General features: G+C 40.5%; 1 protein-coding gene across 6 annotated transcripts in view; it reads left to right on the top strand.

Moving 5' to 3' along the window:
- RAPGEF4 (Rap guanine nucleotide exchange factor 4) overlaps positions 1-23675 on the top strand; it is a 497448-nt gene that overhangs the window by 351843 nt on the left and 121930 nt on the right. For 4 of the 6 annotated variants that reach the window (XM_077448013.1, XM_077448015.1, XM_077448017.1 and 1 more), the window contains 4 exons: positions 2955-3101; positions 3976-4091; positions 11206-11303; positions 13128-13206. In XM_077448013.1, coding sequence (XP_077304139.1) covers positions 2955-3101; positions 3976-4091; positions 11206-11303; positions 13128-13206 — 440 coding nt within the window. The remainder of the gene's footprint in view (positions 1-2954; positions 3102-3975; positions 4092-11205; positions 11304-13127; positions 13207-23675) is intronic. The other 2 variants (XM_077448014.1, XM_077448016.1) reach the window with 1 other exon arrangement.

Here is a 23675-nt window from a genome sequence, read left to right on the forward strand (position 1 = left end):
TTTTCAACCAGCGTTTTCTGCCAGCAATCTGGCGTCCAGAAATAGCTTTTTTGAGCTTCAGTGTGCATGGAGCCTTAATGAGCAGTGGAGTTTATGGGCTTTTTGCTGAACGCCAGAAATTCGCGTTCAAAGTGCCGTTTTTCAGGGCCAAAAAACTACAAACGCTGATAAACGCTGATAAACGCTGATAAACGCTCGTTCATTAGTATTCGGCATTCTATTTTTCAATGCATTGTGGGATTTTTGGAGTGTCCTCTGTGTATTTTTATAAAAAACGCCCATTAACGCTAACGCTGTAAAACGCTCATAAACGCTCATTAACGCTAGTATAAAACGCTGTTAAAAGCAGGTTTTTCAACCAGCGTTTTCTGCCAGCAATCTGGCGTCCAGAAATAGCTTTTTTGAGCTTCAGTGTGCATGGAGCCTACTAGAGAACAGCAGCAGTTTAGGACAAGCAGGTGCTGCTTAAGTGTTACTTAATATCAGATCTGTGTTAGCCAGAAGATTATCGCCTGTAATTTGTTCTCTTTTTGGAAGACTAGCAGGTTCAAGTAGACAGTGCTGCAAATGTAACAAGGCTATCCATAAACAAAAAAAGTTTTTTGACCAATACAACAAAAATTTGACTAACCGTGCAATGAATGTATGAGCAAAAAATTGTAAAGACTTGCACACATGCAAATTTAGCTATTTTAAAATCTATTTTTTTCTCTCTGGAAATTGTTTGATGTTGTTAAAATGATTTCTTGTCATTTTATGTGTGTTTGTTTTTTGTATATAAAAATGACCTGAGTATTGTGGAAAGTCATTAAATCTTCTTCAGTTTAGACCTAAAATAATTTCATTTGTGCAAGCCTTTATTTTATTATTACCAGTCCAGTGGATGTTGAATGGTTTTCTATTCTTTTTAAACCAGAGGTCTCCAAACTTTCCAAACAAAGGGCCTGTTTTTTGTCCTTCAGACTTCAGAGGGGCCAGACTAGTGACCAGTGAGAGTAGAAAATATCTTGGCCTTGGTAAAAATGCCTCATCATTTGTGTCAGTGGGAAAAATAGTGCCCCATCATTTGTGCCAGTGAGAGGAAGAGTGCCCCAGTGTTGGTGTCAGTGGGAGGAAGAGTGCCCCAGTGTTGGTGTCAGTGGGAGGAAGAGTGCCCCATTGTTGGTGTCAGTGGGAGGAAGAGTGCCCCATTGTTGGTGTCAGTGGGGGGAATAGTTCCGCAATTAGGGCAAGAAAATTGCCACAGTTTGGAGACAGCTGTTTTAAACCATCAATGCTCTCTATATTGCATTATCAGATAAAAATACCTCTACACATAAAATTATCTTGCCAAAATTAGGCAAATTTTGGTTGTATCAGGAAGTAATCACTAGTCCATGATACTGGAAAGCCCATAGAGGCACCCCTGGGCCAATCAGTGTAAAGGAAGAATAGACCATCTACTTTGGACATTCTTAGTCAATCGCCATTGTTCCTCCAGAAAAAAGAAAAAAAGAAATGTAGGCAAACCTCTAAATGGATAGGTAAAATTCAGCTACTTTAACTGACAAAGATATGTATTTCTGCCTATGCATTCTTGATTTACACAGCCCTGTGAAACAGAACAGCCAGGTGGATGACAATACTTTTACTGTTATCCCCCGTACACACAGTCGGACATTCCGATCACCAAATCCGTCAGATTTTTTCCGACGGATTTTGTCTGAAATTGGTGTTGCATACACACGTTCGGACAAAGTTGTCGGAAAATCCGATCGTTCGGAACGTGATGACGTTCATTAGGAGGGGACTACGTTCAGGCTATATAATTTGATCTGAGCATGCGTGGCACTTTTTCCGATAGGGAATTCTCTATAAACGATCGGACAATGTCCAAACGGATTTTGTTGTCGGAAAATTTGAGATCCTGCTCTCAAATTTTTTCAGGTGGAATTTCTGACGGTGAAAAAGTAGTAGCACACTGATGATGTCATCCTTCTTCTCTGCTTTTCATCTCAGTGCAAGAAAGTCTTTTTTGGACTGTTTGAAAACTATAAGGGTATTGGCTTAATTATAATATAGCTGGCCTGATCTTTGTACTTTTTGTGTTACTGAGTAAAGGTGCTAACTGCAGTTGTCTAAAATACATACAGCCAACAGAGTGAAATTGTCTAAATTTATATATTAGTTACAGTCCTTAAATTATTGATCTGCAAGAAAGTAAAAATGTGAAAGTTCTGTAGAAAATTACCTTTATGTAATCTTTAATATAAAAACGGATAAAAAAGTAAATATTGCATGCATGCACACGGACTTTCATATGTAAAGTGCTCATTGAACATTTTACAAATTAAGCATTTTACAATCTATTATTTCTATATGGTATGCGCATTTAAACATGTTTAAAATGAATGGTTAATAGGGGTTAGACAGACCCAGAGAAAATCAAATTTCAGATTTAGGTATGCCATGCTTAACCTGTTCTATAGCAAATCACCCTTTTTAAATTGTATGTTCACTTTAGCCTGTGTACGAAGGTTTGCGCACAATGAGGTAAAATGAATTCCAGGAGCACTACATTCAAATGCTGGAGCATATATTCTATAGCAACTATGTTAGTCATTATATATATATATATATATATATATATATATATATATATATATATATATATATATATATATATTAATATTCTGTATATGCTGTAGCTTGTGTGCATGTTTCTGCACACACCATGGACACATACTAAATTCAGGGAGCCCATGATTTGCTTGTTCGTACACAATACACAATGTACACGTGTGTACACAGTACACAATACAAGTGTCAATGGTACACGCAAACTTTAGTATAATAGGCCCGCAAAGTGTCGTGGAGGTGATACTTTCTAAAGGGAAACTAAATGCAATCAACCATTGCATGTAAAGGCTTTTATTAATAGGAAGTTTGCACTTTCTTTTCTGTGTCTGTTTCAGGGTGTGGTATGTACCCTTCATGAAGGAGATGACTTTGGAAAGTTGGCTTTAGTGAATGATGCACCTCGGGCAGCATCTATAGTTCTACGGGAAGACAATTGCCACTTTCTACGAGTGGACAAAGAGGACTTCAACAGAATACTGAGGGTTGGTATTAATGTTGACTGTGTAGTTTGGCACCTTAAAGTGTATATATAATTGATTAACTGTTTAGTCAACAAAAATATGCCAGGCTAATGCAGCCCCTGACTTCTGCTTATTTTTCTCAGATATTTAAATAGAATGGCCCCCCTACCATTATATCAGACTTCTGTCCTCCTTGAAGTTTTAGATGTTCCAGCCTTTCTTTGCAATGTCCCAGCAACACCTCTTATGTTATATAAAATAAATAACAAATCCAACAGGTAGAGAGTTGACTCCATCGTAATGGCCATAGCAAGTGTGTACACACCGGAACTCTGAGGCACAGAGATCTCAATAATAGAATCCAATGTCAGGTTTTTACTGCTGCCTAGGATGTTAGAGAGATTTCCCCTCATGTCATGTCCTGTGACAACAGTTTTACTGAACTAGAAATTAAGGAATTTCTGCAACAAAGCACAGACAGCCATCAAAAGCTGACAGGGGTTCTAGCCTCCCCTCACTCTACAAAAAAACATTTGCATACAGCTGTGGATAAAGCATACACCCACAAGTGTACAGGCAGACTCATATTAGTGAATAGTCTACAAAGGCCTGAACTGGTCATAAACCAGGTCTAACTGTGTCACCCATTTTAATAGTTATAGCCAAATTCTACCTGAGGCCAGAAAGCGATAACATATGTCATAGGTCATGTCAACAAGGAGGAAATCATAACCTCAGTGGCCTAGGTATATTTTTACCAAATTTTGTTCTTGTGCAGCTCTGCTCTTGATTATTCCCCTTCCTTTTACCTACCTAGCCAAAATAACAAAAAAAAAAGGAGATGGGGGGGCTTTTTTTTTATAATAATCTTTTATATTTATTCTCATTCTTATAGGATGTTGAAGCAAATACAGTGAGGCTTAAAGAACATGATCAAGATGTCTTGGTGTTGGAGAAAATTCTGTCTGGGGCGCAAGTGTCAGCACAAGGCAACACACAATCCCCTTATAAGTATGTTACTGTTTGTCAACCACTGCTATTCTAAACAAGGTCTGCAGTACCCTCTTCCACATCTGTCAGTATAAGAAAATTAAAAATTTAGAAATGCCTAATTACCAATTAGAAAATATTTGTTAATTATCCTGACCACATTAAATCAGATCTGACAGATTTCTGTGGATTACTGAGCTTCTCATAAAGTAAGCACTGCGTAATGCAGTGCAAGAATACGGTTGCTGAAGTTCTAGTCTTGCCATCCCCAAATATTGCTCAGTCAGTTCTAAATACATAAATTGAACCTGTTATCTGTAAACCAGTTAAGAGCCTAGAACATAGAGAATCATGTACATTCTTGAGTCCTCCCTAACTGAGAGCACAACCAATCATGAAGCTGATGGTACCTGCTGAACCAATCCATGTAGCAGAACTGCAGTCAGCAGCTATTTTAGCATTAATTGTCAAAAAATGGTGTTTCACTATCAATGCTTGTTAACACACAAACCGCAATGCATTGTATTAACTTTAGCTGTCAGTAGCAGATACATTACAGTGTATCTCTTGTTTTTAAGCAAAAGTTTTGTGTGCCCTATTAACACTGGACATTTAGCCCTGGTGCATGAAACTCCAGCTTGGACCAATGTAACCATGTATATACCATACCTGTGAGATCTCTCTGGAAGCTGGAAATCAATGTAGCAGACACCGCTATTTCAGTAATCCCCACTAGCCCAGGTCCCATGCAGAATGGCTGTCCTCCTGCATTGTGAACACAGGTGCTTGGCCACTCGGCACGGCTACAAATCAAAGATCACTTTGCACTTTCTCAGTGAATGCAAATCTTTGTCTGATTGGACAAGTTGGAGAGGTAGGGCGGTGATGTCACACTGTCCATCTATCAACCTATTTAAAGAATGCTTTGGCATTCTCGTCATGGGACCTAGAAGCTAGTGGAGATCACTGAAGTGTCTATACTACAGTGATTTCCAGTTTTCAAGCTGAAGCAATGGGATAATTAAAAATGCCATACTTCTTTAAAACTAAAATGTCTGAAATATATTCAGGTAAACAAGTTGCCTGTTATTTCCTTTATTAGATAGAACCCCCCCCCCACCCATTTGTACAACTCTCTGATTTAGGTATTTGTTTGTTGCTAGGGACCGAACTTTATTAAATTCTGGGCTAAGACTCACGAGGTTGCCCAGGTTGCCCAGGTTTCTACCTTCCCAGTGAGTGCACTTCAGTGACCATTGAAGGTGCTGGTATTGGACTGGATACAGGTAGGTCTGTGGGGAATAGCACAGAAGTTAGAAAAGTCAAGTCCCAGGTAACAAAGTCAAAACTAAATCACAGAGGCCCACCACGAAGGGATTTCAGACTAATAACAGTCATACTTTTGTACTTCCTGCTTTTATGCTGGTGGCACATTGCCAGAAGCAGAATGACTAGAAGAGCCTTCCACTAACCTCTATGGAATTGCTCCCTTGTTGGCCCAAATCAAGTTGGCCCCCCCAAATCTTTGCTTTAAAATAGTTTAAAATGTCTGGCAGGTTCACTTTAACCTCCCACCGCATGTATACCACGGCAGAGCGGCTCTATTGCTCAAAACAATGTACCTGTACATAATTTTAGTGCAATAGATACTGTGGGCACATGCGTGCCTGCTGCATGGAGCAGGAGCCAATCAACAGGTCCGGTGGACCCGATATCTGCCGGCCAGCTGCGATCGCTCCACAGAGAGGCAGAATGGGGATCAGGCAGATCCCTGTTCTAACAGGGAAGTACACAGAGATCTTCTGTTCCTTGTAAGCAGGAACACAGATCTCTGTGTTCTTTCTGTCAGTCCATCCCCCACATAGTTAGAAAACACTCCCAGGGAACACACTTAACCTTTTGATCGCCTATGATGTTAACCCCTTCCCTGCCAGAGTCATTTAAAAAGTTAAAGTTAAAAACAATAAAAATAAATAAAAGTCCAAAATCTATCCCTATAACATTTGCGCAAACCAATCAATGTACGCTTATTGGGATTTTTTCTTACCAAAAATATGTAGAAGAATACATAGGGGCCTAAATTGATGAAGAAATTAGATTTGCAAAAAAATTTGGGGATATGTATTATAGCAGAAAGTAAAAAATATATTTCTTTGTTTTCAGAATTGTCAGTCTTTTTTGTTTATAGCGCAAAATGAAAAAAAAAATACAGAGGTGATCAAATACCACCAAAAGAAAGCTCTATTTGTGGGAAAAATTACATCAATTTTATTTGGGTACAGCATCGCACGACCGCACAATTATCAGTTAAAGTAACGCAGTGCTGTATCGCAAAAAATGGCCTGGTCGCTAACCTCCCTGGCAGTATGATTAGTTCTGGTTTTAGGTGCTGAAAGCGGTACAATTATTTTGCATGGAAATTTGGCGTTTTATATTGTAGTCCTGTAATTCTTAGGAATAACTCTCTTAAATCTGTTCAAACCAGAGTCTAGCAGACATCCCGGGTATGATAAAGTGTATAATATAATAAAAATTATTCAATAATGTAATCAAATCCAAAAACACAGAAATTTGCTCATTTGCAGAATTGTCGCTGTCATTAGATTTAGTGTTTGATGACAAATTTCCCCACAAATCGCTATCGCTCAATTTTGCAAGTGATTATAATTTATTATCGCTGTTTTCTAGTTGGTCTAAAATCACTTTTAACATAAAGGGACACTTTTTGGTTGCTATGGACAATCTCCAAATTCCAGGCAGAAAAAACAGTATTTATAATATAAAAGTGCATGCAGGGCACTGCACAGACCACTAGGGACAAAGGGGGTGTGTAATTTTTTTATACAGTACTGTAATCTGTAAGATTACAGTACTGTGTGTGTTTTGTGTATTTTTACTTTTTTGAATTTGGCGCCGATCTCCGCTCCCGTGCGCCGTAACGTCTCAGGGGATGGAGCTCAGCGGCATTCGGGCACTGTGTGAATCGAGCGGAGGACAGCTTGATCACACAGTGCGGAGGACATCGCTGGATCCAGGGGACAAGGTAAGTAACCTCTCCCTGTGTCCTCCCTGTATCTAGCGATGCGATCCCGAGTTTGGCTCGGGGTTACCGCTCGTGGAACTAAAATCCCAACCCGAGCCAGACTCGGGATTACCGCTAGGGAGGTTAAGGGGGTAAGACCTTCCGGAGCTGAAGCAAAAGTGAAACTAAAGGCAAAACTTTTTTTTTCTCGTTTTGAATAGAGTGGAAAGGGTTTAGGGCTGTCAGTTTTTATTGTTGTCTGTGCCTCCATTAGGAAGATTCACCCTCTAGTTTTTTGTCCTGCTTACTGTTATCATGCAAAGTGAAAGTAAATGAATATTTCAAATTTTAGGTTGACAGCAGAATACTAATAGAGGGGAAATGTTCCAATGGGGACACTAGTTCTGGTGACCCTGGTGACTTCCTCACATTTAAGGGATTTCCGCTTGGTTATGGGACAGGAAGTGAAGGGAAATCTTCCCTATGGGACACAGATGGCAAAAAAAAAAAACAACAGGGGTTATAACCCTCCTTTACTCTATTCAAAATGGAAAAAATCTGCATAAGTTTTACATGTATATCTGCTGTCTTCATCTGTATATACTGTTTAGAAAATGTACAGTGTGTTAGGAGATTTTCTCTTCATGGTTAGCACTGCAGTGAAGCCTGGGCATACAGCCAAGACAGCTGATTGGAGGAAAGACACACACCCCCTTTCCACATAGGTAGAGACTTTTAGCTCCGTTTGTTGAATAGTTCAGCACTGTGCTAATCTATTCATAGCATGTTCCCCAACACAAAACTCAGGCTGCTTTTATCTCCTGTGATGGAGGACTTATCAGAAGTTATGAGGCTGATAACAGAAGAACAGAGCAGGAGACTGCTACTGGACATAGTGCTTTGAAGAGATATAACAAAACACTGTAGATATATGTGCCCAGCTCAAATTTCATGAATCGGGTTTTCATCCACTTTAAGCAAAAAAAAAACAGCATTAAAGACAGCATAAAGAGCAATAATAATGTTTAATGGAAGTACCCATCAGCAATCAATCAGATTTGAGTTTTCAGTAGATAAGATAGTTATATTAGTCATCATGGTTATTAGGGAATACTAAACTTTGCTCCTTTGACTGCCTTACTTAATAAGTGGGTCATTGTGGTGCTGATAGTGCAAAGTAAACATTTAAATAGGAATGTGTGCTATCTGAATGTTTTGCACTTCACTGGGTAAAAATAGTCTGAGCCCAGGCCCATGCATGTGAAGCTTGGAAGGTCATGTATTAGAACGTGTACAGGCATACCCCACTTTTAAGTACACAATGGGGTTTATTTACTAAAGCTGGAAAGTGCAATATCAGACTTACTTCTGCATAGAAACCAATGAGCTTTTAACCCCAGCTTGTTCAGTTAAGCTTTGGTAATAAAACCTGGAAGCTCATTGGTTTCTATGCAGAAGTGAGCCTGATTTTGCACTTTCCAGATTTAGTAAATAAATCCCATTGTGTACTTAAAAGTGGGGTATGCCTGTACTGTGTTTTTCCTGTTTGCTACATATATTTGCTCTTATTTCCTGAAGTAATAAATCATGAAAATACTTCAGTCTTCACCTTAAATACTTATTTCCCCAGAGGGCTTTTAACTTGTATACACTACATGGAGATATGAAACCCATTACATTGCCTTTATATCATTAGGCAAAGAAAATGATTTTGCTCTGTAATAAAATCTTTTGAGGATTTATGCTTGGTTCTGAAAACTCTTGCTATAGAATTTAGGAACCTGCCAAGTTTGTGCAATCTCCTAAATGTGTTATTGTCATTCACACAAAATGTGGGCAGTGTTATAGAACACTACATTAACACTTTGTACGTTTATAATTTAGACAATAGAGTCTACAGACGTTTGCACAGAGCAAAATCAAAAAAGAAATCTGTCCTGGGACCAGGAATAGTTATTGCTCTCGGGGTCCTGGCAGGCAGTCAGGCTGTATTTAATTGTTTCCCTATGGGGCTGCTCACAACATACATTGCAATGGGCAGATAATTGGCTGTATTTTAAACATTATTGCAATAATGATTACATGAAAAGCATATTATATAACTTCAATAAGTTTGAAACATTAATTGCTTGTAACTTTAGCTTATTCTCCAAAAACTCATTATTACTCAACCCCTGTTGATATATTATATATATATATTATATATTATGTTGTATTATTATTATTAATTATTATATAATATAGATAGTAGCAGAAATATATTTTATTTTTGTGGTGGCGATCTTCCTTCTGAGTTCATTTGAATAGCCAAGCTGAGATGATGTCACTCCTGCACATGGGCACGGGAGTCATGATCGCAGCACAGCGCTCTGGATTGAGGACACATTCAGTGTGCTCTCAATCCAGAGCGCAGTGCACATGCAGCAGTGATGTCACCAGTGGCAGAATTTGAGAATATCTCCTAAACGGTGCATACTTAGGAGATATTCATTGTACCCACAGGTAAGCTTTATTATATAGGTACATATGATCAAGCGGAATTTACTACCGTTATAACTGTACATAGTAAACCAGGTATTCTTTCCAATTATTTAGAATATAACTGAATATAGATGTCATGAGAGCCTGTAAGGTGTGACAATCCAAAAGAGGAAAAATGAAAATCTGGAGAAGAACAGTATAGTGTATCTCTTATGCCGCGTACACGCGTTCAGACTATATGGCGGACTAGTTTTGACTCAAAAATTGTCCGCCGGACTGCGAGTCTGGCGGACAATCCGGCCATCTGTGTGCTAGTCCGCCGGACTTTTGAAATGAACGGACTTTCCCGCAATGGAGAAAAGTCTTTTCATTTTGAACGTGGCTCCAGGTAGACAGGACTAGCGAAGGAAGTCAATGTCGCTGCCTTCAGCAGCGAGATTGACACGTCACTGGCCCCGTCACCTGGTATGGACTTAAAGGGGAAGCCCTACGCCAAAATAACGGCATGGGGGTCCCCCCCAAGGTCCATATAAGACCCTTATCTGAGCACGCAGCCCGGCCGGTCAGGAAAGGGGGTGGGGACAAGCGAGCGCCCCCCCCCCCCTGCTTCCTGAGCCATACCAGGCCCCGTGCCCTAAACATGGGGGGTGCTTGATGAGGACAAGGGCCTCTTCCCGACAACCCTGGCCTTTGGTTGTCGGGGTCTGTGGGCGGGAAGCTTATCGGAATCCGGGAGCCCCCTTTAAGAAGGAGGCCCCCAGATCCCGGCCCCCCACCCTATGTGAATAAGTATGGGATACTTATTATTATTTTGAAACCTTGTGTTGTGTTTTATTTACATTTTTTTCACAGGTGAATGGGTAGGGGTACATTGTACCCCATACCCATTCACATAGGGTGGGGAGCCGGTATCTGGGGACCCCCTTCTTAAAGGGGGCTCCCGGATTCCAATAAGCCCCCCGCCCTTGTCCTCATCAACATGGGGACAAGGTGCTTTGGGGTGGGGGCCGCAGGGCCCCCCCTTCCCCAAAGCACCCCCCATGTTTAGGGCACGTGGCCTGGTATGGCTCAGGATGGGGGGCGCTCGCTCGTCCCCACCCCCTTTCCTGACCGGCCGGTCTGCGTGCTCGGATAAGGGTCTTATATGGACCTTGGGGGGGACCCCCATGCCGTTTTTTTGGCTTAGGGCTTCCCCTTTAAGTCCATACCAGGTAAAGGGGCCAGTGACGTGTCAATCTCGCCACCGAAGGCGGCGACATTGAGTTCCTTCTCTAGTCCCGGCTACCTGGAGCCGCGTTCAAAATGGACTTTCCTCCATGTGTGGGCAAGTCCGTTCATTTTCAAAAGTACGACAGACTCCCACCATAGTCCAGGGAACCTAGTCCACCGGAAAAGTCCGGTTGTGTGTGGACAGGTCCACTCGTTCGGAAAGTCCAGCGGACTTTCCGGCGGTTTGTCTGCCAGACTAAGTCTGTCGGATAGTCTGATCGTGTGTACGTGGCATTAATGGCTCAGTATCCAAGACACAGTAAATAGTCATTTATATCCTATTCATAATATCTAATATCTTTTCTATATATCTCTTATTTATGTCTATTGATGGTATTAAAAATGCTTTTATTTAATTTCCAGGTACACAGTGATGTCTGGAAATCCAGAAAAAATCTTAGAACACTTCTTAGAGACTATGCGCCTTGAGTCAGGATTAAATGAAGTGTCAGGTAACAAAGGTGCAAAAAAATTTAATGTATTATTAATAAGTATATAAAACAACAAGATGTGCAGCACTTCCTGTGATACAGTGAACCAAAATATAACAGTCCTGTGAATTGATTAAAGTCCTATGGTATATTCGTGATTTGAAACAGCTCCAACGGAGTATCTGATAAGTTATGCGCTTACCATAAAATGAATGAAATACAGCAGGGAAATAGAAAATACCCAGTGTGTCTGGAAATAATTTGTCACAACTTGTGCACCTCCACCAGTCTGCACACTCACCAGATCGACAGTGGTAATACGCCTTAAGAAGTTACTTTAGGACATCCCATCTCTGTATTGCGGTAGAATGGTGGTCCACGATAGGATTAAGCATTATATAAAAAAACTCGCCCATGGGAGCCAAAAAATGCTCATATGGTGTATTATTTATTTAAAAGCAAGAGTAAAAACAGCTGCAGCATAATACAAAAAGGACAAAATATTAACATAACATGTCACCGCTCCTTCCACGAGGGAGCGGTGGTAATAGCTTCAGTACGTAGACCGCCAGCTGCCACTGCATCCAGCCCTAAGATTTTAAGATTTAGGCCCCCTGGCACACAGCAAATACAGCTCAGTTATTTTCTTTTTTCTCCACTGCAATTGGACAGAAAAAGAACCTAAAGTCATTGTTATGCTTTTCTATTCAATAGGCATGAAAGCACTGTTAAGCTGACCATAGATGGATCTTTTTTTATTTTAATTTTATTTACCCAGTGAGCTAAACGAATAAAAACAAATGGATTCCTCTACCCACACAGTTAATGTTAATGGAGGAATCATTCCTACTGAGACATTGGTGGTTATTTACGAAAGGCAAATCCATTTTGCGCTACAAGTGCACTTGAAATTGTACTGAAAGTGCACTTGGAAGTGCAGTCGCAAATCTGAGGGGTAGATCTGAAATGAGGGGAAGGTCTGCTGATTTTATTACGAATGTGCAGGCTAAAATGTTATTTTCCTTGCATGTCCCCCTCGGATCTACAGCGACTGCACTTCCAAGTGCACTTTCAGTGCAATTTCAAGTGAACTTTGTACTTGTAGTTTGCACTTGTAGTGCAAAGTGGATTTGCCTTTAGTAAATAACCCCTATTGCATTCTGCCAGCAGGGACTTTCCGCTGGCAGAATACACTGATCGGTGGCTGTAGCCACAGATCAAAACATATTTTCCTCCAAGCCTGTTCGACAGCAGTCGATCAATAAATCGACTTCCGTCGAGTAGGAGCAGCCACAAATGGATAAAAATGTGGTCAGTCCTTGCTGCTTCGACCGAATTTCAGTCCATTTATGGCCAGCTTAAGACTGAAAACAGCAAAACCAACCCCGATTGGCTCAAGATGCTGACTCACCCTTTACCAGAACTAGTGTGCAGTGGATTTTAGGAAACTGATAAAAAAAAAGATGCTTATGATAGTTACATTTTAAAATACATTTTAAAGCCCAGCCCCAGTTTGTGAGCCCACTTATTCCTTCAGCCATTTTGTAAAAAATAGCTTACAGAATAAATGCCCTCTATACCCGGCTGCACTTGTTTTTTTTTATTGTGCTTTGGCTACACATTATACAAATTAAAAGTGCCCAATGTGTTAATGTCTGAAAGAATATAAATGATTTAGAATATTTAGAAGAAAGAGTTATTTTGATTTAGGATGTCACTCTTCCACTATCAATTCCTTGATAAAGTTGCAACACCATGAAATATTTCTTATGACTTCTATTGCTTCATATACTGGTTGTATTTGCTCAATTTTTACGACACAATAGTAATTTTTGACTTTTGAATTTCCTCTAGATACCGCTGTAGATGACTTTATTCTCATGCAGTGTGTTTTCATGCCAAACTGTCAGCTCTGCCCTGTCTTGATGTCCCAATATCCTTTCTCGGAATCTGTAACTATGCTCCAATATGGAGTGCATTATTCATTGTTTAGTGTTATTATTTTTCTTTTGTCAAATGCAGCACGGGCAAAAAAAACATATGTGCAATTAATTAGAAAGCTATTTAGGCAGGATCACAAAACTTTCTCATGGCGTGATATGTGGGTTCTGGCTTAAAGACCATCTCTGGGAACATGAAAAAATATTACTAGCAACATCCATAATAACATAATGTCGAAGACAAGGAAAGGATGTATCACCTAAAGACTTTGTTCTCAGTCACAAGACATTGGAAACCTTTTAAGGTAATGTTTTGGTGTTGAGCAATTAGCTTATTTTCTAGAACGATGAGTTTATACGCATATCATTTTAGGATTCTTTGTGACTGCATATACAAATAACAGAGAAGTGAGAACTAGTATGGGGATACAATTAGTAGTGATGAAGAACAGTTCTAAATAACTCCTTAAAATAGTCCAATGGATAAAAGTCCAGGTAAACAGACTCAGTGGCAGCCTGCTAAAGTAGCTATAAGGGGCTGCAACATCACTCCCGTAAGGCATGGTGGAGTGCATGGCACGTGTTGGAAGCATGCATGCGCCTTCATCAGGCCATCATACATGTGCCCCTGCAGAATTATTTGGGGTGAAAGGAGTTGTTGAGGAGACTGATCATCCAGTCCACAGATAGCCAGCTTGGGTGACAAGATAAGTTCACCTTTCAAGAAAAAATAAGAAATGCACAAGAATGTGCATTTCTTATTTTTTCCTGCAGGAGCCTGCAAAGCATTGCACCCATGATCAGTGGATCAGGGGTTCAACGACAGACCTTCATAATGGCTGTCTGCATAAAGCTGCAGGGCTTGTGAATGAACTATGAGGGCACTTATTAGTGCCTTTGCCATTCATTCAGAACTACAAGCTGTCAGCTGTAGTGGATGATGATAGTTGTAGTTCATTCATTCACATGAAACTGGGAAAGGATGATGCGGGTGAAAAATGTAACATGTTTGAAAAGGTGAACGTATATATATATATATATATATATATATATATATATATATATATATAAAATTACAGGTGAAATAAGCAGGGTGCATCAAAAATAAAGTTGGGGCACTTGCTTACATTTTTCCTTTAAAAGGGAATATATAGTTTTAAATTATTACCTTGCTTTCTTATTATGTTCAAGGGGACTTAAAAAGCCCTTTGTGACCGCAATTCAGTCAACTTAAAAGTAAACATTATTTAACAAGTGATAAACCCTAAGGCTGGGTTCACATATGTGCGAATTGGATGCGGTTTCCAAAAGGGTCTTGTACGTTTTTGGGTCTGGTTCAGGTGCGAATTCAGGCGAAAAACTCAGAACTGAATCACATCTGAACCGGTGAACAGAAACGCACCGGACCTCATGCTGGAAATCGCGGCTGCACATATGTGACACGGCCTAAAAGAATAAAAAGACAAAACCCCTAGAAGCAGATGTAAGAAAAGTATGTGTGTATGTACTGTACATAAGTGCCAACTAAGCAACACATATTAAGATAAATAATTCTAGAGCATCATTTACATGTAACTCTAATTTCATGAGCTGTGAGGTATTTAATGTGTTACCTGTGTAAAGTTTAGAGCATCAAAATTGGTCATTGTTTTGATACTGCTCGCAATTTTAAGACCTGCCATTTTTGTGGTATCTATTTAATGAACACAATCTCAACCTCCATGTTTTAAAATATAATTTGGGAATGATATTGTGTTTGTGCACAAATATACAGTTTTTTTACTGAAAATATAGGTTTGATAAATATCGAGCAACAAAAACCTTTTTACTATAAAGATTTTTTGCTATCATGAAATATATATTTTTTGAGGGTAAATGTTTCCTTTAGGCCAAAAATGTATATTTTAGCATGTCTGTAAAAAAAAAAAAAAAAATTCAAACATTGGTCCAGCAGCAAAAGATTAACATTTTTTACAGACTGATGTATGACTGCACACTTGGATCACATGAATGGGCTTGTTTACTCCTATTGTAGCAGGAGTGATAGAGTAGAAGTTACAATTAGATAATGTCACATAATACTGCTAGTCTCTATTTCACAAAATAATAGTCAGTGAGGAATGCCTGATCATGCTCTTGGAGTAGATGTTGTTTCTGGTTCCTTTCAGTGTATGCCAAATATCCGAAGGCTCAACCATTTGGTAATCCTCCTCTTGAGTCAAGATACTATGCACCTAAGATACTAAGCACACAAGCTCTTCAGATAGTATTGAAAGAGGCCTAGACAGTGCCTGGGCATGGTCATCCAGTGCCCAGGGTGAAAATAGGAAACTGCCCCCCCATTGGACATCCCAACCACTCCTCTCATTGGGTGGATAAGGGAATGGGGCTAATAGCAGCAATGTTTGTTGTAGACTGCAGGGAACTAAAAATCTTTAAGATTGGTGCACAAACATTGAGTTAAAAGTGGTAAAGGAGAAAATGTCTCTGGGTTGGTGGTGTCACTGAAAGGAAAAAAATATCGCTGTGTTGGGGTGTCACTGAAATCAAAAAATGTACCTGCGTAGCTGTCACTGGAAGGAAAAATTGTCCTCTTGGTGGTGTCTTTGGAAGCTAAAAATGTCTTCAAATCAGTGGTGTCACTGAAATGAAGAAATGTCCCCTCATCGAGGGTGTCACTGAAATTACAAAATGTCCATTAGTTGGTGGTGTCACTGGAAGAAAAAAATGCCCCTGCATCAATGGTGTCACTGAAAGGAAAAATTGTACCCGTATTGGTGATGTTATCGTAAAAAACACCACTACAAAGTTCCTCCCTCCCAACCTTCCTCCCCAGTAAAGAGCTTTTCCCTCTTCCCCTGTGTAATCACTCCCTGCTCTGCAGCATGACAGCCCAACCCTCTGGCAGCTACTTCTCCTGTACTGAGGATGCGCTGTCACTTGTAAACATAGAAGCTGGTGCAGAAAGATGGCTTCAGTTTTCAGAACAAATGAGGCTGAGCACAGGCTAGGTACAAAGTACTGCTACACTCCAAACTACAAAAAACTCCACTGAAAGAAGTGACACTACAGTTACTCCTGTCAGTGAAAAGCAGGGAGAAGGGAACTGCTGGAGCTCCCAGTGCACCCTCCCTGCATAGAGGTGCTGCACCCGGGGCATGTGTTCCTTCTGATGCCCCTACCCCCCTGTCCTGACCTTGGGCTTAGAACATATTTTTTTCCAGCAAATATCTGTTGTGATGTTGCGTTCCATGATATAACTCCAAGCAAACTGTATGAAAAAAAGAATGTAGCCCCATTACATTTTAATGCAAAGCCCCGCTTAATGTAGATAACCACACACAAGTCAATAGGGGACATCAACAGGCCTTCTTTCACCAATTTCTACACTGTGGTTGTAATAAAAGTACAATGTAATAAAAAACAAAAAAAGCAAAATCTAAACTATCATGGATAATGGTAAATGAACACCCCTCGGCAATTCTAAACGATAAGATAGCTTTGTTTGACAAAATATGGGATCCCTGGATTAGCTATCTCTTGGCTACATAATGAGATGGGATCGGCTCGGAAGTACTCCTCTCCAGGGCCAAGGTACACCCCCTTCTCTATCCTCTATTTCAACTTGAATTTGCTCCTAAGGTCCCATGGACCAATTGTGACCCCTGGGTCCATTAAGAAGGTTAAACTAGTAGGGTGCATCTAGTAATGGCAGCAAGGGGGCGGGGTGGGGATCCTCCCCCCAGGGCTCCCCATGCTGCATGTTGGAGTACACCTGCACACCACCTAGAAGTTTTCTTCCTTTTTTTTTTTTTTTTTTAGGTTTAACCATACTATATAAATCTAAAATGAGGACAATGATATACAAATCCTCACATAAATATAAGATACTTTGTGATGTAACCAAATTATACCAATGTACAATTACTTTCTACTACAATGGAAACTGTTGATCTTGTACTTGTTAAAAATATTCTGAATAAAAAAATTGGAAAAGAAAAACAAAAAAAGCTAATATACGATAAACAAATCAAAACTTTAGCTGAAAACTCAAAAAAAAAATACTCATAACTGAATGTTCAAAGCCGTGATGCCTCCCTCCCCTTGTAAAAGAAGTTTATATGCTAGAAGAGCTCAGTCTGATTTGACATTTAACATTTCCAGCCATCGATGAAGAACGCTTTGGGAGGTCAAATGTGCTTAGGGACCACATTTTTTTCTGAAATTCACAAACCATCAACAATAATATTCATTAGAATGTTTGATCTTGTCTATTACTGCAACTAGCGTTCTTTTTCAGAAGGACAACACCAAATTACATTGTTATGTAGACATTTTAAATACAGACTACATTAGCCCTGTAGATATAGTTTTTCGTTATTTTAATAATGTCTGTTTAGGGCGTTTCAGTTTAGCTGTCCTGCAATATAAATATCATTGTCAGGGTTTGCCTAACTGCACATAACTGCATTTAACTGAGATAATAAACAAAATATTTAAGGCCAAATTGTTTCTGCAGATCTGACAGTATAATTGTTGTGTCTGTAAATTTTATTTATCTGGTGATTCTCATGAAATTATTTAGCGATGTAATTGTTACTGTTCACTAGCAGTTTCTGGATTTATTTTGCAAGTGTTTTAGACAACTTTTTGGAGGACAAAGAATAATGTAATCTGTGAAATTAAAATCTAAAACAACTCTTATGGCATCCCTAAAGTGATTGTAAACCTTTACATATACCCAATGAAGTACCTTCTTTACAGTTGTTCAAAGTGCTGAATTTATAAAGCTTGTCTGAGAGCTCAGAAAAAAGAGGGTGAAGAGCTGAAGTTACACTCTGCAGAGCATAGTGAAGAGAGTTCTGAGAGTTGATTGGAGGGAGGAGATGCACCCCCCTCACAGCAACAGAACTGAGACTGTCACTCTGCTGGAGATCCCTCCCCTGTCACCTTTTTTCTCTTGTTGTCAGGGAAACATGTCAAAAGTGACTCATGCTGATAGCAGAGGAATGAAGCAACAGACTGCTCTAGATTGAGACAAGTATACACTATACTGTAGAGGGATATTCTTTGTTCATATTTCATGTCTAAGGAAAAGAAAATAACAAATGATCTGTTGTCCCCAGAAAAGTAATAGAGGGGAAATCTTCCAATGGGTACACTAGTTCTGGTGACCTGGGGGCCCCCAAGGAATTTCCTTAATTTGCATGGATTTACTCTCACTTCCTGTTTGGCTATGGGACAGGAAATTAAAGAAAATCTCTGCAATGGGACACAGATGGTAAAAAAAAAAAAAAATGACAGAGGTTATAACCCTCCATTACTCTATCCAGAATGAAAGAAAAAACATTTGCCCATAGGTCGACTTTATGGCAGTAGTAAACTGTACTTTGTCACTTTTACCTACCGGTAAGCATATAATAAAGCTTAGCTGTAGGTAAAATTAATATCTCCTAAACCTACACAAAAAACATACTAGCACATTATGCCATTCATTTGCAGGGAAGGTGGGTTGGGCATAATTTTTTTTCCCCCCCAAGAGTTAACTAACACTTTAAGATAAGGAAAAACCTTCTGCGGATACAACCACTTTAAGCTTGGTATATACTAGTTGATTTTCGAACAAAACTATTTATTCTAAAAATGTTCATTCGACTTTTTTTTTTAATCGTTAGTGGGGTGAAATCAACATTTGTTTGACCAATGGGATGGAATGAGAAAATTCAAAGGAGCAGGTTGGAAAGTTTTTCTTGAAGTAAAGTTCTTCTGACAGTGAATGTGGTTTTTGCTCAGGAAAATAAAATCTTTCCAAAATCAAAAGCAAATGGAATTTTGAAAACGACATTCGTCAAGACATTGAATGTACTGTATAAATCTGATTACTGATTTTTTTTTTGGAAATCTAGCAGTGTATGCCTAGTTTTAGTGATTATGAAACTCTAGGGATTATAGAACTGTAACAAAAGTGAAAGTCTAAGCAAAACAAACAAAATATATATACATATAACTCTCTATACTATTAATGATTTATAAACTACTATTAAGAGTTCCTAGTTTTTAAGTGCAGAGCCAGTTAAAATTGACTTTGCTAAAGTCAGACAAATACAAGAAGTGTGATTGGTTGCCCAGTTTGAATAAAGCAATTATGCCGCGTACACACTCTCGGACTTTCTTGCAGACTAGGTCCGCAGGGATTAGTCCATCAGACAATCCGATCGTGTGTGGACTAGTCCCATCATTTTTCAAAAAAAAATCAGACGGACCTAGAAATAGAACATGTTTCAAATCTATCCAACGGACTCAACTCTGATGGACTGAAAATCAGGTAAACAGTTTGTCTGTATGCTGGTCTGACGGACCAACTGCGACGCAAGGGAAGCTATTGGCTACTGCCCATTGAACTTCCTTGTTTAGTCCCACGTTCAAAATGAATGGACTTTCGAACGGACTTAGTCCGTTTGTGTGTGGCCAAGTCCGCTTGTTCGGAAAGTCTGTTGGGAAGACCGTCGAACCTAGACTGCCGGAAAGTCCGGTCGTGTGTACGTGGCATTAGTCTTCGTTGCTGAACCTAGGAAAGGTGCTAATATGCAGATTAGTTGATCACGTAAATCAGATACATGGAATATTTTGCTGTCTGTTCCAGCCCATTTGACATCAGTGGAAGCTGTGGTGTCCCTGTGGCCTTCCAAACTTTGCATTCTTTTTCATGGCCTGTTTTGATGAACTTTGGGCTTGAGTTTGAGATGCTTCTGTCATTCAGGATTTATGAACATGTGCATTTGACCTTCGTTTGACTTCCTTATGCCTGCCTCAGGCAGGTTTTGCATTCCTATAGACATGTTTGGGGATGTAAATCATCAGATGCAAACAAAAGCCCATCAACACAGTCCCCTACTGAGATGAAGAACAAGAAGCATACCTTCCAACTGTCCCTGATTTCGGGGGACTGTCCCTGATTTGGATTAATGTTCCTCTGTCCCTCATTCCTCCTCATTTGTCCCTCATTTTTGTCTGATCTATATAGTTGTAACCAATCAATATACTATATAGGAGAGGTCCAAGGACAGAACCTTGGGAGACCCCAACAGAGAAAGGAAGATGAAAGGAGGAAATAAAATTGCAGGCAACCCTAAAGTTAAATAGCGGTTAAATAAGTAGGTAGAGAACCAGCGAAGAGTACAGTCACAGAGACCAAAGGCATGGAGTTTTTTGAGGAGGAGGTCAACCGTATCAAAAGCAGCAGAGAGGTTCAGGAGTAGGAGAACAAATAGTGTCCCTTCGTTTTGGCCATTAGTAGATTGTTTGTTAGTTTTAGGAGAGCAGCTTCTGTGGAATGTTGAGGACGAAATCCAGACTGAAGGGGATCAAGAAGGCTATTATCAGCAAGATGGATGCTCAGTCGGTTGTAGACTAGACGTTCAATGACTTTGGATAAAAAGGGGAACAAGGAGATGGGGCGTAGATTTTTAAGATTGAATGAGTCCAGTGAGGGCTTTTTAAGTATGGGTCTGACACGTACATGTTTTAGAGAGTTGGGGAAGATGCCAGAAGAGAGGGAGAGATTGAAGATGTGGGTTGGAGAGTGTAGAATAGAGCTAGAAGGTGAGTGTAGCATTTGCAAGGGAACAGGATCCAGAGGGCAGGTGGTAAGATGGACGTTGGCAAGTAATTTAGCAACCTTGTCTATAGTGATGGAGTTGAAAGAGGGAAGTAATGATTGTACCTGTGGACATGAGGTGTAAAGCATGGAGGGTATCTGGCCAATAGAGATCTCCTCACGAATGTATCAACCTTCTGTTTGAAGTGATTGGCGATCTCCTGGGCAGTGAGTGAGTTAGTGAGTGGAGGCAGAGGAGGGCGAAGTGGAGAGTTGAAGGTAGATAAGAGTTGATGGGGATGGGATGATACATTTTTAAGGAATGTGATGAAATAGGTCTGCTTGGCAGTGAGTAGGCTGGAATTGTATTTTTGGAAGGCAGATTTATGCTGGCTAAAATCTTTCTGGGACTTAGTCTTACGCCACAGGTGCTTGAGAGCATGGCTTGTTTTTTCAGACTTCTAGTATCATCCGTTTGCCAGGATTGAAGGGGCGGGGCCTGATTCTGTGTGTAGTGAGGGGGCCAGTGTGTCCAGAATTGAAGTGAAGTGTTGTAGACAGAAGTGGCTAGGTTGGTGCAGGACAGAGGTGCGATTTTTGCCATAGAGGTGGTCAGTCGTAGAGTAGAGAAGAGAAGGGTTGAGATGGTGAATGCTTCTACGGTTAACCACTGGGTGTATGGAGGGTGAGGAGGCAGAGGTGAGGAAGAGAGTGAAGTTAATAAGGTAGTGATCAGAGAGAGGGTAAGGATAGCTGGAGAGGTTGCATGGAGTGCATAGGTGGGAAAAGACAAGGTCAAGGGTATTGCCTTCAGAGTGAGTAGGAGCATGTATCCATTGCTTCAGGTCAAAGGAGGTGGTTAGACTGAGAATTTTGGAAGTTGCAGGAATGTTAGTATTAGTAGGGATGTTGAAGTCCCCAAGAATGATTGTGGGGATTTCAGAAGAGAGAAAGTAGGGTAGCCAGGCAGAGAAGTCATCAAGAAAGGATGATAGTGGACCAGGGGGCCGGTAGATCACAGCTATCCTTAGAGAAACTGGGGAGAAGAGACGAAGGCAGTGCACCTAAAATGAGGAGAGTAACAGAGGGGGAGGTGGGTGAAGTACTTAAAAGGTGCTATCTGGGTCTAAAAGGATTCCAACACCTCCTCTTTTGTGTCCACTGGGTCTGGGGGAGTGAGTCCAAAGAAAACCCCAGTGGGATAGAGCAGCAGAAGACGCAGTGTCGGATTTGAGAAGCCAGGTTTCAGTAAAGGCAAGTAGATTAAATGAGTTAGCGATAAAGAGATCATGGAGGGAGGTGAGTTTGTTACAGACCGAGCGAGCATTCCAAAGGGCACAAGAGAAAAGGAGTCTGGTCAAGGGAAGAAGAGAAATGGGAACTAGATTATGTGCATTGCGGCTGCAGCCAGATTATGCACGATAATGGGTATAATGTTGAGTACAGTTAGATGAAGGAGACCTAGGGTTTGGGGCTACATCACCAGAGGATAGGAGAAGCAGAAGAGTGAGGGTGGTAATGTGAGAGTGTGAGCTATATGAAGGGACATGCCCCAGTGGTTTTGAGCATTGGGCATGTGGATTAAGGCCGCGTACACACGCGCGGACTGTTCGCCCAACTTTGTCCGTCCAACAGTTTCGGCAAACAGTCCGCTCAAACTTAGCATGGACGGACATGGCCACACACGACGGACGAACAGTTTGCTGAAACCGTGCGCGATGACGTGAACGGCACGTACGACGGGACGAAAAATACGACGTCCTATACACTGCATTATAGCTTTCGGCGTGAAAATCCTTTCTGAGCATGCGCGCAACTTTGTTTGACGAACAAGCCTACACACGAGCGGACTGTTCGCTGAAACAAGGTTTCAGCGGACAGTTTTATGGAATTTCCGAAAAACCTTGTCCGTCCAACTGTCCACTGAAACTGTCCGCTGAAAGCCCACACACGAGCGGACTGTCCGCCCAAACACTGTTCAGCGGACAAAGTTGGACGAACAGTCCGCCCGTGTGTACGCGGCCTTAGAATTAGCCAGATTTGGTGAGTGCAATAATAGGGAGAGGACAGAAGTGAGGGTGATATATATGAGGTGTGGGGTGGAGAAGAGGTGTGCAGGAGAGTTAGTTTAAGGATAGAAGACACAGCTGTCAGAAGGAGTGGTAGACATTGCATTTTGGAAGGCAGAGGACGAGCTGAAAGTGTAAACAAGGTCACCTGTATTGTATTTTTCAAGGTGTTTTCTTGTGTTCCTTCGCTTTGTGCATTTGCTGAAGTGCAGGGTCAGAAGTGCTCATACTTAGAGAAATACCCCCACTTTGAGAAATAACCCCATCTGCAAACATGCCACCCCTTGGCAAGCGTGCCTTTCCCAAGAGATGCTTAGTTATATACTGCTAGTTATGGGGGTAGGGTGCTTAATTGCTAATCAAGGAACTAATAAAACAAAGCTGGCTATGCCGAGAAAAATTCTCACTTCAGAAACAGACTTATAGGTGCATAGCTAATAAAGATAAGGAGGCCATAATTTAAAGGAAAGGCATAGGGATGAAACAAAAACAATAGGAATGTGGACAGTCTATAGATGGGGCAAAAGAGCATACCAGTGTTAAAAGGGACATGGGAAACAGTTTTCAGTAATGTGATGCTAGCTGGAGTTGCAGCAGTAAGAGCAGTGTTAATATTAGAAGCAATTCATGGACATTTCTGGAGTTTTTAGTATATTTATATATATTTTTGTGTGTAATTTTTACTTTCATGTTTTTATGCACATGATTTATAGTGGATGTTTTAATTTGCTGTTGCTATATTATACCTTTATTGTTACAATTCATGCAATCAACCAAGGGAGAGTCTTTGCAATAA

This window comes from Lithobates pipiens, unplaced genomic scaffold, assembly GCF_037356315.1.
Source record: "Lithobates pipiens isolate NorthernLeopardFrog02 unplaced genomic scaffold, aLitPip1_a1.2 Scaffold_22, whole genome shotgun sequence".
Taxonomy (NCBI): domain Eukaryota; kingdom Metazoa; phylum Chordata; class Amphibia; order Anura; family Ranidae; genus Lithobates; species Lithobates pipiens.